The following is a 13078-nucleotide window of genomic DNA, read 5'->3' as shown; positions in this document are numbered from 1 at the left end:
TTTCTATCTGGGATCATACAATGATAATTAAACAGGGATCGCTGTAAATGCAAGTTTCATTACTAAAGTCTGGACCTCTTTGAAATCTTACACATTTCTAGTTAAATCACAACGGGAAACATAGCAGATTTGGCAAGATTAGTACTCAGAAGTGACAAATGCAATCCAGAGGGATATCAACTAACGCTGCCCAAAGCAGAATGGGATAGGAAGCATTCCAACAGGGCTGCATTTAGCTGTGCCCATATCAGTGTGTAATTGAGGGAGTTATGTTAACAAGCATTAAATTGGATTCCTAAAATATATCACCCTACATAGCTGCATGCTCACCCACAGCAGGTTGGCTGTATAATTCCAGCTGTCCTTGCAGCTGTTAGCAAAGTATGTTACTGGAATCTCTTCCCCAACATTTCTTGTCAACTTTCCACTCAAGATGAAGAATTACAGTGACTGAGCTAGCTCATCACAAACAGATGCTTTCATTTATATAACCACTGCACACAGGAGACATCCCAAATGAATTACTATGATGTTATCAAATAGAATTTTACAAGGACTAGTGCAGATGACCAGAAGCTTAACAAAGGCAGGTTTTAGGGACTTTCTTCAAGAAAGACATGGAGAGAAGTGAGGTTTAAGGATGACTAAACCGGGGGCTCCGACATTGGGACCCAGAGCGGGGCCTTACATCGTCCGGCGCGAGACTTGCTGTCGCCTGCCGGGGGGGCTTTAACATCGGGAGAAGATTGGAGCACAGGAGAGAGACAAGACGTTGCCTTCCATCACAGTGAGGAGGAGATTCATTATGATGGATATTTGTGTAAATTGTGTTGGTGTGTGCCTTGGTTCTTTTCTTGTTGTATGACTGCAGAAACCAAATTTCATTTTAACTTCATTTGAGTTCAAATGACAATAAATAATTGTATATTTGTATTGATTCCAGAGTCTAGGAATATGATAGCTAAAGTCATAACTGGTGGTGGTGCAGTGATAAAAATCGTCAAAGATCAAGTGGCCAGAATTGGGTGGATGTTGGGAGGAGAGAAGAGAGAGGGGGGATGAAGGTCAATGACGGAATTGATAACAAGGGCACAATGTTCAAAGCTGTGAGATTGCCTAACCCAGAGTCTGCATGGGTCAACAAGCATGAAGATAATAGACAAGTTAAAGAGTTAAGTCTTGCAGACTAGCAGCAGAGTGCTTAATGCCCTCAAGTATGCCAAAAAAAATTAGAATGAGGGATTGCACTAAAATAATCACCCCAACTACTGACAAAAGATAAATGTATTATTCTATGACTGGAAGATAAAATCAAATGCCTTTTTTCATGAAAAACCATTAATTCATCTGAAACATTCATTTTAAACCTTTTCACCTCTTCCCACTGTCCATCCTTGCTGTACATGGCCGGAGGATTCCAGACCCACAGTCTCCTAACTCCAGCTAAGTGCTTTTTTTATTTTTTACTTGTGCAGCCTTGCAACCTTTCTTCCAACGAGAGATGAATCTGTCCTGAAACCTATTAATAGTTGCAAGCAAAGCGCTGGAGTAGATGTCCAGTGTTTCACTATCAAATTGGAGATATGATTTCCATGTATAAAACAAATAAAACTGCACATGATGGAATCTGTCTATAGCCTTCTGCAATGTTACTAAGCCTAATATAAACGAGGGAAACAAACTATGACCTTCCACCTAATCATAATCATACTTTATTAGCCAGGTATGTTTTGCAACATAGGAGGGATTTCATTTGCCATACAGTCATACTAATAAAAGCAACAAAACACACAAAATACATGTTAACATAAACATCCACCACAGTGACACCTCCACATTCCTCACTGATGGAAGGCGAAAAAAAAGTTAAATCTCTTTCCTTCTTTGTTCTCTCACGGTCGGGGGCCTCGAGCTTTCCGTTGACGGGGCGATCTTGGCTCCCGTAGCCGGCGGTCGGACCCTCAGCGTCGGGGCGGTCAAACTCCTGCATCGGGGGAATCTCAGCTCCCCCACGCCTGACCCCAGGCCGGGGCTGCTTGAAACCTTCTGCATCGTTTGGAGCTTCCCGACATCGGTCTCTAACCGAGACTTCGAGCTCCTCGATGGTGAAATCCGCAGGCCGCGGTTGGAGCGTCGATCCCAGGCAAGGGATCGCAGGCTCCGATGGTAAGTCCACGGCCCCGCGGTGAGGTTCAAAGTCAGTCTCGAGCAAGTCCTCCAGCTCCATGATGTTAGGCCGCAGAGCGACCGCAGATACTATCCGGAAAACAATCGCATCTCCCGCAAGGTAGGAGATTGAAAAAAAAGTTTCCCTCGACCCCATCCCCCACCTCCACATAAAACAAACCAGAGAGCATGGTTTATCCAGGTCCTTTATAATTTTAAATGGTCTCACAGCCAACAAGTCAGAGCAAAGTTCTGCTGTGCAAGCATATCATGGTAAGAATGTTTCTCAGCAATCATCTCTAAATTCCCAACCCAGATTTTTTCTGCCTCTCTGAAACTTTTTTTCCTCTTACACGGTATTCAGCATTGGGAATAACGGATACATGATGTGGCTATACAATCTATTTCATTATTTCTCTTTTTTTTAAATCAAAAAAATATATTCAATTATTAAAAAATAATATTACAATAATATTACAATATAACAATAAGCCAGAATACAATACAAACATATATCCATAATAAACTACTATACAACTATGTTACAATCCTTATTGAGGATACATTCAACACCCTGCGGAGCCCAGCAGTCCCGGAACTCCCTCAGGGTGCCCGCGGACAGGGCGTATTCCCTTTCTAACCCCACCCGGGCACGGACGTAACCCCGGAAAAGGGGAAGGCTGCCAGCTCGGGTAGAGCCCTCCACACCCTGGTGCCTTGACTCGCGGATGGCCAGCTTGGCCAGGCCCAGGAGCAACCCAACCAGGGCATCTCCAGCCCTACCCTCCCCTACGCACAGGGTGTCCAAAGATGAGGATGGTGGGTGAAAAATGCAGCCAGAAGGCAAGGAGCAGCCCCTTTAGGTATTCAAACAGTGGCTGCAGCCTCACGCACTCCACTCTTCCAGCCCGCAACAGTGGCAGGCGGCTGGCGAGTCTGAACCGCGAGAGAAACAGGTTGCAGGGAACATCTCGGTGCAATACCCTCATTATTTCTCTGTTGGGAGGAATTCTCTGTTCATCTCTTGAATCAACTAGAACCCACTTTTTATCCTATCCAATCTTCACTGAAACACAGAAACTCAGGTAAAGACTGCTTGAATGGAATAGGATCTTCCCTGCCTGGTTGTTCTATTTGTAGCATCTGGGGAAAAGAAAGGCAGTTCAGTACCAAATCAAAGCTGAATTTGAAGTGGTCAGTCCTTAGTTGCACTAGAGCTCAAATGTGTTTTCTGCCTAACCTTTCAAGAGCTAACATAAATTGATTATCTATTTGAGAAGCGATTAGGTGTAAAAGAAATGGGAGAAATCAGCTATGTGTTTTCATTGTAGAAACAAGAAACCGCAGATGCTGGTTTATCAAGGATAGACACAAAACACTGGAGTAACTCAGCGGGTCAGACAGCATCTCTGGAGGACATGGATAGGTAACATTTTGGGTCGGGCCCTGTCTTCCCACATTGATTAGGTTTTTTGAGGTGATGAAGATGATTGGTGAGGTTAGGACAGTGGATGTTGTCTCCATAGAAGTAAAGTATTTTATTACAGACGATTAAGGCACGTGAAATAAACCTGAGACTTGACGGATTGGATTGAATATAATTAAAACATTATTTCCCCCTGCAAGTTATTCAGCAATGAATATAAAGGTTTGGCAAGTCATATTGCAGCTGTACAAAACTTTGGTTAATCCATGTTTTGACTATTGTGAGTAGTTCTGATTGTCACATTACAGGAAGGTGATGGATGCTTGGGAAAGGCTCACCAAGATGTTGCCTAGATTAGGGTGTATTAGGGACAAGCTTGGATTGCTTTCTCTGGAGTATCGCAGGCTGAGGGTGCGACCTGATAAAGTAGATAAAATTATGAGAGGAATGCATAGATAAGATGTGTAGATGCCAGTCTTTTCTCACGGTAGAAATTATACATACTAGACGTCATAGCTTTAAGATGTAAGGGGGAAAGTTTGAAGGAGATTTAGGAGGCAAGATGTTTTTTACACAGAGAGTGATAGGTGCCTGGAAGGTGCTGCCAGATGAGGCGGTGGAACAGATACATACGCATCATTTAAGAGGCATTTAGACTGACACATGAATGAGCAGGTGGCTGAAGGATATCGACCATTTGCAGGCAGAAGAGATTGGTTTAATTGACATAAAAAGCGACACAGACATGGTGGACTGAAGGGCTTGTTCCTATACTGCAATGATCTATGTCCTTTATTAATATTTATCTTTTAAGCTTCACCAACATATTTCAACGGCAACTTGGTACGTACTATCAATGGTTCCCTTCCACATTCTAAGAATTGCAAAACTTTTAAAACAAAAATTATTACAAAATAACCATGTATCTAGGCAGCGATGATTCACAATTAGTCCCATCACCAAGGAAAAGCAAATGTTGCTGAAACCATGCATTAGGCATGATCATTTGTGCAAGATTTTGTGAACTGGTGAACTTAAATCCTTCAGGAAAGAAAATGTACAATGAAGAGTGATTAAAAAGATGTTCTTTTTCTCCATCTGGTTTTCCCATTTGGAATCCAATTGTATTTTATGTGCAGTGAACAAGCCCAAAGCCAAGTAGGTACAAGTGGGCAGGTTGACATTTCATTTTGAATCTAAATATGGAATTTAATTAAGAGCTGAAGCCAAAATCTGAATGTAGGTGTTTCAGATTTTGATTCACTCTTTGTGTTCATGAGTGTGCTTCTGTCTGTGTCTGCAAACATTGATACCTGTGTTACCATGTTCATGGAACTATGAACCCCTGAATCTTTCTGTTCTAATACAATCTCCAGGGCCCATCCATTTATTGTGTGAGTACTCCAGAGAAATATGAAATAATGCATTAAGGCAGCTGCCAAAAGGACTGCAGCAAGTTCAAGAAGGTGGCTCATCACATTTTTTTCAGGGGCAATTCTGATAGGCAGCAAATACTGGTCTTACCTGGATGATCAGATGTCAAAAAATAAATAAACAGAAGAAAATGATTTGTGGATAACGCAGCCTAAATAACAAAGAGACTGTTGAATCCTGCCAACAGCTCTATTTATAAGTGGAATCTAGAGGACAAAGTTTGTGACATCCTTTCAAAACACTGCTGGAGTTTCTCACACAGAGACAGTGATGTATGAGGAGGTGTGATATGGGAGCCTATTTCATTTGGAGAAACAAGAACAAGGCTTCATGTCAACATGCTTGACCCAAGTACAAACACCTGTCAAAATACAAAAAGTTCTGCTGGAATGTAAGTGAATGAACCTTAAGGTTATTGAACTGACCACCTAATCTGCTGTGTCATCTCCATCAACCTGTGTCATCTCCATCAACCTGACTCCAAGATGTCAGTGGGTACAAAGATGCTGATCAAGGAAAGTCAATGTTAAAGGACTTAAAGACACTGGGCCACTGAACATTCTACCTAGTCACACATGAAGGCCAAGCTGGCCACTTCCAGCAAATGTGAACTGTAGAGTGTCCACAATACCTGGACATCCCTAACATCCTTAATAATTAACATGCCATGGTTTCGGTGCCAGAAAACACCAAGTCTGATTTGGGAAGAACAAGTAGGAGATCCAGTTTTAATTTCACAATTGAAGCATTGATTTAAATGCAATTATAGAATTCTGGACAAAATTAACATTGTTAATGATGACCTTAAGACTGCCGTTTTGTGAGATTGGCAGACTCTGGGCTAGTGTGTGTTAATCCAGCGTATACCCTTTCAATTCCCTTTGTTTTTAATATATTACACAGTGGAATAAGGTATAAGTTATTCCACTGTGTATACGTTATTTCACGTATATGTTTTAATTTTACAATGGCACCATTTATTTAAATTATATTTTGTTAACGATAACATTAAGACCACCAGCTCGTGAGGAACAACCCATTGATTCTCGAAAGTGGATTAATATATACGTTATTCCACTGTAAAACATATTTTTAAAAAGGAATCAAAAGTGTATCAATTGAACTAACATCCACTAGTTCAGAAGATCTACCAATGTGTCACCGCCGAATTCCCAAGAATGTTCCATTAACAGATTTTTTTCTGTACGAAGAGTAATTATTTTGAATCATCTTCACAGTTAACTATAGGAAGAGTATGTGCAAACTCCCAGAAACATCTATGTGAAAGTATCCAGATAATCTGATTTGATGGATAAATATGGATCAAGGCATGAATTCTTGGTTTTTCTCCTTTTATCCACCAGTGATGTCAACGTTTAAGCACTTTATCAAAAAGACAGCACCTCTAGTCTTGCAGCAATACCTCGGTGCTATACAAGTATTGTGAAGAGTTATACCTTTAAAGGGGCTGTCCCACTGCGGCGACCTACAGTCGCTTGCAAAAGTATTCATACCCCTTGATCTTTTCCACATTTTGTCACGTTACAACCACAAACGTAAATGTATTTTATTGGGATTTTATGTGATAGACCAACACAAAATGGCGCATAATTGTGAAGTGGAAGGAAAATGATACATGGTTTTCAAATTTTTTTACAAATAAAAAACTGAAAAGTGTGGCGTGCAAAAGTATTCTGCCCCCTTTACTCTGATACCCCTAAATAAAATCCAGTGCAACCAATTGCCTTCAGAAGTCACCTAATTAGTAAATAGAGTCCACTTGTGTGTAATGTAATCTCAGTATAAATACAGCTGTTCTGTGAAGGCCTCAGAGGTTTGTTAGAGAACATTAGTGAACAAACAGCATCATGAAGCCCACGTAACACACCAGACAGGTCAGGGATAAAGTTGTGGAGAAGTTTAAAGCAGGGTTAGGTTATAAAAAAATATGCCAAGCTTTGAACATTCTCATGGAGCACTGTTTAATCCATCATCCGAAAATGGAAAGAATATGGCACAACTGCAAACCTACCAAGACATGGCCGTCCACCTAAACTGACAGGCCGGGCAAGGAGAGCATTGATCAGAGAAGCAGCCAAGAGGCCCATGGTAACTCTGGAGGAGCTGCAGAGATCCACAGCTCTGGTGGGAGAATTTGTCCACAGGACAACTATTAGTCGTGCACTCCACAAATCGGGCCTTTATGGAAGAGTGGCAAGAAGAAAGCCATTGTTGAAAAAAAGCCATAAGAAGTCCCGTTTGCAGTTTGCCACAAGCCATGTGGGGGACATAGCAAACATGTGGAGGAAGGTGCTCTGGTCAGATGAGACCAAAATTGAAGTTTTTGGCCTAAATGCAAAACGCTATGTGTGGCGGAAAACTAACACTGCACATCACTCTGAACACACCATCCCCATGGAACATGGTGGTGGCAGCATCATGCAGTGGGGATGCTTTTCTTAAGCAGGGACAGGGAAGCTGGTCAGAGTTGATGGGAAGATGGATGGAGCCAAATACAGGGCAATCTTGGAAGAAAACCTGTTAGAGTCTGCAAAAGACTTGAGACTGGGGTGGAGGTTTCACCTTCCAGCAGGACAACGACCCTAAACATACAGCCAGAGCTACAATGGAATGGTTTAGATCAAAGCATATTCATGTGTTAGAATGGTCCAGTCAAAGTCCAGACCTAAATCCAATTGAGAATCTCTGGCAAGACTTGAAAATTGATGTTCACAGACGCTCTCCATCGAATCTGACTGAGCTTGAGCTATTTTGCAAAGAAGAATGGGCAAAAATTTCAGTCTCTAAATGTGCAAAGCTGGTAGAGACATACCCCAAAAGACTTGCAGCTGTAATTGCAGCGAAAGATGTTTCTACAAAGTATTGACTCAGGGGGGCTGAATACTTTTGCACGCCACACTTTTCAGTTTTTTATTTGTAAAAAAATTTGTAAACCATGTATCATTTTCCTTCCACTTCACAATTATGCGCCACTTTGTGTTGGTCTATCACATAAAATCCCAATAAAATACATTTACGTTTGTGGTTGTAACGTGACAAAATGTGGAAAAGTTCAAGGGGTATGAATACTTATGCGAGCCACTGTAATTGGCGAGTTTTGGGAAAATTGGACACCGAATAGTGGAGAGTGAAGACGACCTCCTTCGATCTCCTTCGACTTCCCTTCGACTATGTTGAAGACTATCTGCGACTACCTTCGACTACCCTCGATTACCTACGGATAACATGACGATCTACTTTTTTTTTTTTTAATCGCCTTTTTTTCCATGCCGACCTTTTTTTACTCGTGGGCATTTTTCAGCATGTTGAAAAATACGCTGTGACCTAGATGAGACCTCGAGTACACAGGGACTACTCTCGAGCATGAAGGAGAGTTACAAAGACCTCCTTGGACCTCGTGTTGACCATGCTGCGAGTATGAGTCGAGGGCAAACTCTTTTAAACTCGCCAATTAGGTTGCCGCAATGGGACAGGCCCGTTTATGTCTCTGGAGAGGGATTTGACTGTATAACCTTCTGACCCGGAGAAGAATGTGTTCCCTCCATGCCACACTGGCACATAAGAGTCTCAGAGGAGGTACAATGAAATGAGGGAATGTTTGTTTAGAGGAACTTAAAATACATCGGTCAAATGTGCTGGGGATGAACTAGTAGGGCAGTGAGAGGTGCTATGCTTCAGCACAGTTTGAGAACTTTCAGATAAAACTGAAGACCTCAGAAATCGTTAAAAGAAAAAACTACTGAAATGGTGGAAGTATCTGGTCTTTCGCGTGGATGAAATAAGTTGGTCAGCAGCTTTGGGAGCAATCAAACTTTGGCCGACTGAGCGATGCTGCAATAGCGGGGAACCTGTAGTGAAGACAGACTGTTGCACCAAAGCAGAGCAAGTTAGGGGAAATGCCACCCTCTTTGGTCGTATATTTAACTCCAATCAAACTCGGTGTAATCCTACTCCTGCACCTGTTCGATCTGCCCAGTGGAGGAGTGATCCTGCCTCCTGTCGATGCTCATAAAACAGAAATACAAAAACAAACTAGCTGTCGCGAAATAGGAATTCTTACCACGTCGATTAGAGTAATTATTTAATAGCTTCTAGAAACAGCAACAGTTGTTAGTGCAGATTGGTTCTTTGAATTGTCGGGGGAGAAAAGATTGCAAATTACCCGTCACTTCGCCAGTTTATTGCATCCTCCACTATCATCGGTTAAACAATGTTCATTAAAAACATCCCGAGGAAAGTGGGGTTTCACCGCGACAGCAGATGTTAATTTAGGAACTACGGATCTTCTCCAAGCAGTCACGGGCTGGGTGCCAGGTTAAACGCTTACACACCGATACCCCAGTCAGGAATCTCCTCTCCTCCGTTGGCGTCCCAATGTTTGCGAAGCGGACCATGTGTGACATTTTTTCCCTCAATTACTTTTTTTGTGGCCAACCTTATTTGTTAAGCTCATTCATTTGGATTCTCAGTATGAACCCTTCGGCCCATGCTAACCGCTAGATCGGTTTAACACCTAAGAACTAATTCTGCCGACCTTACCTCCGGGAAAAGTGGTGCTCCCACAGCCCCCGCCGTCGGGATCCACAGTGATCATGAAGGTACGTTTGGTACACAGTCTCCAAAGCCCAAAATGCGCCTCCTCACAAGTGGTGTTGGACTTTTCCAGCCTGGGGCGAAGGAATGCCCAGTGATCGGTGCTGACCGCGACCACCGTTAAAATTAATCCGATCGCCACGAAGCAGGACGTAAGTTTAATTTTCCCCGCTTTATTATTCTCCTCCATTGCGTCGCTGAGGACTCTGGCCGATCTTGTCTCCAGTCGCTGCTCCTCGCTAAGTCTGATGCGCGTCAGCCCGGTCCCAGCGAGAGTCTCAGCCGTGGTGTAAAGTTTCCAAGCACCACTCTATATCTGGAGATAGACACACAAATGTGGATCTATATCTGGATCTCTGTCCCAGTTCCCTGAACACCCTCGCACCAGTCACATCCCCAGAATGAAATCCGTTCGGGCCTTCATTTGATATTAGATCTGGCAGAAAGGTGTTTTGACTCTGGGTTCTACTGCTGGTTAGTCTTATATTATTTGATAAGGAGGAATGTGTGGTGACTCCAGAGATAACAATCCAGAAATGATTCCACGATGCAAAAGCATTTTGCCATGCACTTTGGGATTTTGATTCACGGCATGGTGGCGCAGTGGTAGAGTTGCTACCAGCGAATGCAGCGCCAGAGACCCGGGTTAGAACCATAGAAACATAGAAAATAGGTGCAGGAGGAGGCCATTCGGTCCTTCGAGCCAGCACCGCAATTCATTGTGATCATGGCTGATCGTCCCCAATCAATAACCCGTGCCTGCCTTCTCCCCATATCCCTTGATTCCACTAGCCCCTAGAGCTCTATCTTAAATCCATCCAGTGACTTGGCCTCCACTGCCCTCTGTGGCAGGGAATTCCACAAATGGTTCGACTGCGGTTGCTGTCAGTACGGAGTTTGTATGTTACCAGTTCTCACCCAGAGTCATTGTCGTGTTTCAAACAAAGCATTTTCGCTTGTTGCTCCATCATATTTTTATTTAATTCTATCTGTTAGAACTTAATTGGATCTAACTCCAGCACATCTGCACGCAGTTAAATTCAAATGTACACCGCATTAAAAGAAAATCCTGTTGTCACTGTCGCTGTCGAGGGGGAGGGTTTTATGGTTATCTAAAATAGTCACATGTGACAAGTCACAGTGAAATTGTTTGCTTGCATTTCTTGCTGTGGTTTACAAATAGTCGCCCATACAAAGTTACAAATTCCCCTGCGCCAGTTTCCCCTTTGTTCTTCCCCCCCCCTCACTCACTGCGCCCCCCCCCCCCCCCCCACACACGCGGGTCCTCCATTGTTCAATTGGATTCATACCATTGGGTTGTAAGCTACCCAAGTGGTATACGGCGTGTGGTCCTTCAAATTGTGTAGCCTCACTGGCAATGCAGGAGACCCAGGACTGAAAGGTCCCCTTTCTTGATCTCGCTATCTCCATCACAGGGGACAGACTATCGACTGACATGTACTGCTAAACCTACTGACTCCCACAGTTATCGGGGCTACTCCTACCCTGCCTCTTGCAAAGATGCTATCCCCTAACTCACAATTTCCCCGTCTACATCGGATCTTTCCAGCTTCTAAGACATCCGAGATATCCTTGTTCTTCAGTAAACAGGGTTTCCCCCTGCTGTTATAGGTGGATCTCTCACCTGCCTCGCTGTGTCCAATAGTTCTGCTCTTGCCCCCCATATGGAACAAGGATAGAGTTCACCTGATTCTCACATTTCATCCCCAGTCTTCTCATCCAACACTTACTTACTTACTGCCTATTATGCCTCCTGGCATGTAGGGCAGCAACGAAGGTCCTCCACTCAGTTGCTGTTTCTGTAACATATTTGTTTTACGAGACAGGGTTGTTAGCCCTGAGCTCAACCTCCAACCTGGAGGACCAGTGGATCGCTCTTCGCCTCGCCTCTACCCTTCGATCTGTCCAGCATGGGAGACCCTAACATGAGACGAAAACTTGCGCTGGCACAGCTATAGGGGCCACTGAGACACACAAGCTCCCCGACCACGACAAGGTTGCAATCCAACGGGGAGTCATCCAACACAACTACCAACATATCCGTCTTCTCCAACACCAGCCGCATTTTCCCATCCCTTTCTGCCTTCTGCAGTTACCGCTCCCTGCACAGCTCTTTAGTTCACTCATTCATTCCCACCCAAACCGCCCCATCTGCAATACATTGCCAGAGTGAGGCCACACACAAACCGGAGGAACAACACCTCATACTCCGCGTGGATAGTTTACAATCCAACAGTATGAACAATGAATTCTCTCATTTTAGGTAACTCCAAAACCCTTCCCCTTCCCCTCTCCCTTCTTCCCCCTCCCCCCTCTCCCTATCCTCTTCACAGTTCATAAAACTGCCAAGTTGTGAATCACTCCTAAAAAATCCAGGTGCTGAAATGAATCTTAAAAATAGAAAAGGCCCCAACACTGGGAACCTCACAATTTATCTTACTCCAGTCTGCCAATCAATTATTCATCATAAACCTGTTATGTGGCACCTTATTGACAGCCGTCTGGAAGTCTGTGTTTTTTACATTAACAGTATTACTCTAATCAACCCCATTGTACCTCATTAAACATTTCCATCAAACTGGCTACTGCAATGTGTTCTTTACATCAGAGCTAACATGTTTTAGTTATTCGGTTTTCCTCTGGTATTAATCCTGTCCTGGATCAATACTTCCTAAAGCTTTCCCACACCGACATTAAGCTGATTTAATTTACCTTGGCTGACTTCATTTACTCCCTTTTATGAACAGCAATTATATTTGCTATTCTTCAGTCCCCTGGAATCACAGAATAATGACTGTCAATACCCTTGTGAATTTCCTCTTGTAGTTGCCTCAAAATACTACAATGCATCGCATCTTGTTCTGATAACTTGCCGACTTGAGGTTACGCCATCTTAGAATACTTCTATCAATTTTAAATGTATACAGTTTTTCCTTTATCTCTTTCTCAACTATCACTTTGGAAACACACTTGTGAAGAAAGGTGTAAAGTGCTCGTTCAGTATCTTAACTACCCTCAATGTCTGTGCAAGTTGCCATTTTTATCCTTGATAGGCCCCATACGCCCATGTATTCCCCCTTTATTACTATTGGCAGCTATTATCATATTCACTCTCTTTGCCACTCTTTAATTTTTAATTCCCTCTGATCATGTTTATGATCTGTCTGCTTTTCACAGCTATTTACAACCCAATATTTGACATAAACAGCATTTTTTTTGTTTAATATATCTCTGTGTCTCGACCAGCATCTAGAGAATCCTGGCTTTGTTTCTTCTTTACCCCATGATGGAAGGTGTTCCAACAAGGTATACCCAAACCATCTCCTGACGTTTTCCATTTGTTCTGTTTACAAATTTTCAATTTGTAAATTGGAAGTAGTCGCATCTGCAAAGGTCTACTTCCAATTTACCCCAGGC

At 43.0% G+C, this 13078-nt stretch overlaps 1 protein-coding gene across 1 annotated transcript in view; it reads right to left on the bottom strand.

Annotated features, from left to right (window-relative positions):
* Positions 1–10497, bottom strand: part of LOC129708165 (voltage-dependent calcium channel gamma-1 subunit-like) — a 32407-nt gene extending 21910 nt beyond the window's left edge. Inside the window, exon 1 of the mRNA XM_055653759.1 lies at positions 9587–10497. Coding sequence (XP_055509734.1) covers positions 9587–9830 — 244 coding nt within the window. The 5' untranslated portion in view covers positions 9831–10497. The remainder of the gene's footprint in view (positions 1–9586) is intronic.
* Between the last annotated feature and the right edge of the window lie 2581 nt (positions 10498–13078).

This window comes from Leucoraja erinacea, chromosome 23 (assembly GCF_028641065.1).
Source record: "Leucoraja erinacea ecotype New England chromosome 23, Leri_hhj_1, whole genome shotgun sequence".
NCBI lineage: Eukaryota > Metazoa > Chordata > Chondrichthyes > Rajiformes > Rajidae > Leucoraja > Leucoraja erinaceus.
Note: the sequence above shows the minus strand (reverse complement) of the source record. Positions and strands in the feature narration are given on the sequence as shown.